The sequence below is a fragment of the Arachis ipaensis genome, chromosome B08 (assembly GCF_000816755.2).
Source record: "Arachis ipaensis cultivar K30076 chromosome B08, Araip1.1, whole genome shotgun sequence".
NCBI classification, from domain to species: Eukaryota; Viridiplantae; Streptophyta; class Magnoliopsida; order Fabales; family Fabaceae; genus Arachis; species Arachis ipaensis.
Window position 1 is genome coordinate 13,877,590 of NC_029792.2, and position 3,053 is coordinate 13,880,642.

General features: G+C 43.2%; 1 protein-coding gene and 1 long non-coding RNA gene across 2 annotated transcripts; both read right to left on the minus strand.

The window, feature by feature from the left end:
• On the minus strand, nucleotides 592-1,931 carry LOC107610565 (uncharacterized mitochondrial protein ymf40-like; the record flags this gene model as incomplete). The annotated part of the gene is given in 4 exon segments (XM_016312602.1): nucleotides 592-1,140; nucleotides 1,142-1,242; nucleotides 1,245-1,487; nucleotides 1,490-1,931. Coding segments are annotated over 4 exon segments (1,335 nt in total), but the record flags the coding sequence as incomplete, so codon positions are not given.
• On the minus strand, nucleotides 2,612-2,802 carry LOC110265397. Its single transcript, XR_002351552.1, has 2 exons — nucleotides 2,757-2,802; nucleotides 2,612-2,709 (listed from the first exon to the last, which is right to left on the minus strand). It is a non-coding gene; the product is annotated as an uncharacterized LOC110265397 (long non-coding RNA).

Sequence of the window (3,053 nt, forward strand, 5' to 3'; positions counted from 1 at the left end):
ATAATAAAATAATTTATAATGATTTTTTTTATATATTTAATTTTATTCAAATAAAATAGATTAGATATAATACTTGAGAGACTTTTTTTTGGGTCATAATACTTGAGAGACTGTAATTATTAGAACTAAAAACATGTTGTCTTCCTATTATACAAAAATACTATCATAGCGAGGCCCAAATTTGCTATTAATATCCTGATCGATGAATTTTTTAGTTAAACGAATTTTAAGACAGAATTCGAATCACCGATACTTATTTAAGTAGATGATTGAGTTAATCACTCAATCAATTTAAGTTAGTTATTATGATTCTAAGACTAAAATTTATTGTTGATAGTTAATTAATTTTTTATTGACTAACAAAAATTTAAATTGGGTTAATACTCAAATTCATTCCTGAAAGAGCACGCAATTTTCATTTTTGTTCCCGAATGATTTTTTTAATCAAATTAGTCCCTGAAAGAATTATTTTAAATCAAGTTCGTCCTTCCGTTAACCAGGTGACGTCGCCGTTAAAAATCTGCTAACGTGGAATGTGAGCTGGCAATATGAGTAACACCTGGCATGGTGTGTGTTGCTGACGAGATATGTTTAGGGTATTGCATCAATTTGGTCCCTAAGTGTCAACTTTCTAAACTGCTTGATGCATTGCTTCAAGCTCGTCGTGACTGACAGAAAGGTTCCTACACCCTTCTCACTTATGATCTTACCGCCGGTGGCAGTGTACCTAAGAGTCGGATAAACAACTCTCCTACACAACACATGGTCAAGAAACATTATACCTTTAGTTATATGTTCTATGGGAAGGCTCTCATTGTCGAGCTTGAGCATGTACTTCTGATCACAAAACTCAATCAACTGCTTCCTCAGCGAGGCTGCATCAGCCCTAGGCCCTCTAACACCAACCAAGATATGACCACCATATCTTATATAATCCATCTTCCTTGTCTTATCCGGTCCACTCGTAGGCACAAACTCCGGCCAAGACATGTTACCCTGCTCCGCCTCCCCTTCGGGGCTATTCCATATAACATCACTCTTAGAAGGAACATAAAACTCCTTAATCTTCCTTTCCATCCACTTATCCAATTCATCCAAACAAACGTTAACCAGAAGCGGGCTAAGAATCCCACAATGCCCCCCAATTAGGAACCTTCTCAGCCTCCTCGGGCGCAAACCCGAAGAATGTATCCAACCAATAAGGATCAGGCTTAGGCTCATCCTCAGCCAACACCCTCTTCTCTGGTACTTCCTCTTCTTCTTCTTCTGGGGCTTCTCAACCTCGATCTTCACCACCGGAGTAACTAATGCGTCCTTTATCAAATTAACCACAAGCTTATCCCTCACATCCCTCATCACAGCACCGACCACCATTCCAACCTTCATTCTATCCAAAAGGGTACTCAAATCACCTTTCATATACCATAAATACGCTGCAAAACTCCTCCTAATAACCCTCAACACAGTGTGAGGAGTCCTACCGGGGGAAAGGCAAAACTCTTGCTCGAAAATCGAGCCTCAAAAATTGGCTCCAAGATCATCAGCAACACCTCCTGAACAATCTTATCCTGAAAAGGGGTCGGTTGTGTGGTGGTTAATATGGCTTTGATTTTTCTCTTCAGTAGGGATTCATAATCGGTGGTGTCTTTGGGGGACTTGATGAAGAACTTGAGGCACTGGCCCCATCGGAATTGGCAGTCAAGGACGGCGTTACGGAGGGAGAAGAGGTCGTTGAGGGCGGAGGAGGGGACGGAGGAGCAGGGAAGGTAGGAGACGGTGTCGTCGGCGACGACCTTCTGGTAGGCGAGGAGCCAGAGGTCGAGGCGGCGGAAGGAAGGGGAGAGGTTGGTGACGGTGGCGTTGGGATGGCGGAAGTTGTCGACCCAAGAGTTGGAGAGGAATGCGATTGGGTCGTCCTTGAAGAGGGAGGGGTGGGATTAGGTGGATGCCGGTGCAGCGGAGAAAATGAAAGGGCGCGGTGGTGTTGGTGCAGGTGCAGGTGCAGGGAAGGGGTTATAGTGGGCAGTGTCCGCAGGGGAGTATTGGTGCAAAAGAGGTTGAAGAAGTGGGTGATGCGTCGGTGATGATGCATATAGTTGTATACATGCTATATCATTTATACAAGATAAGAATGATAATGCAGCAGTTGGGTCTGTGACAACGCTCAAGCAAGGGAATCGTGTTCTTCGGAGGTTGGGATTAGGGTTTATTTATTTGACACTTAGGGACCAAATTGATGCAATATCCTAAACATATCTCGTCAGCAACACACACACCATGCCAGGTGTTACTCGTATTGCCAGCTCACATTCCATGTCAGCAGATTTCTAACGGCGACGTCACCTGGTTAACGGAAAGACGAATGTGATTTAAAATAATTCTTTCAGGGACTAATTTGATTAAAAAAATCATTCGGGGACGAAAATGAAGATCGCGTGATCTTTCAGGGACGAATTTGAGTATTAACCCAATTTAAATTATACTCAATATCTATTTTACTAAACCCCAAGGACTTAGGTGCTCAAAAATCAATAGTAAATATTTAGGTTAAGTATTGTTTTCGTCCCTAACGTCTTGGGTCAAAATCAAAATCGTCCCTGACCTTTTTTCATTATTTAAATCATCCTCAACGTTCAAAAACACTTTAAAATCATCTTTTCTCGAATTTTTGGACCAAAATACCCTTATCATCATCATTCTCCTCTTCACCTTTCTCACCCCACCACCTCCACTGCCACCAACATTACCACCACAACCACCACCAGCACCAGCACCACCAACACCAACACCAATACCAACACAAACACTACCACCAACACCAACAAACACCAACACCAAGAACACCAAACAATAGCAACAACACCAAATAACACCAACCAAAAAGCAGAAACAGAAAACAAGAAAGCAGAAGCAAAAAAGCAGAAGCAAGATGCAGAAGTAGAAAGCGATGCAGATGAGGCGGCGAGGCGGGGGCGGCGAGGCGGCGGCAGTGGCAGTGGCTCGCGTCTCCTCTCTCCCTCGCGATCCCCAACGGCGACGGCGGCTCCAAGCTT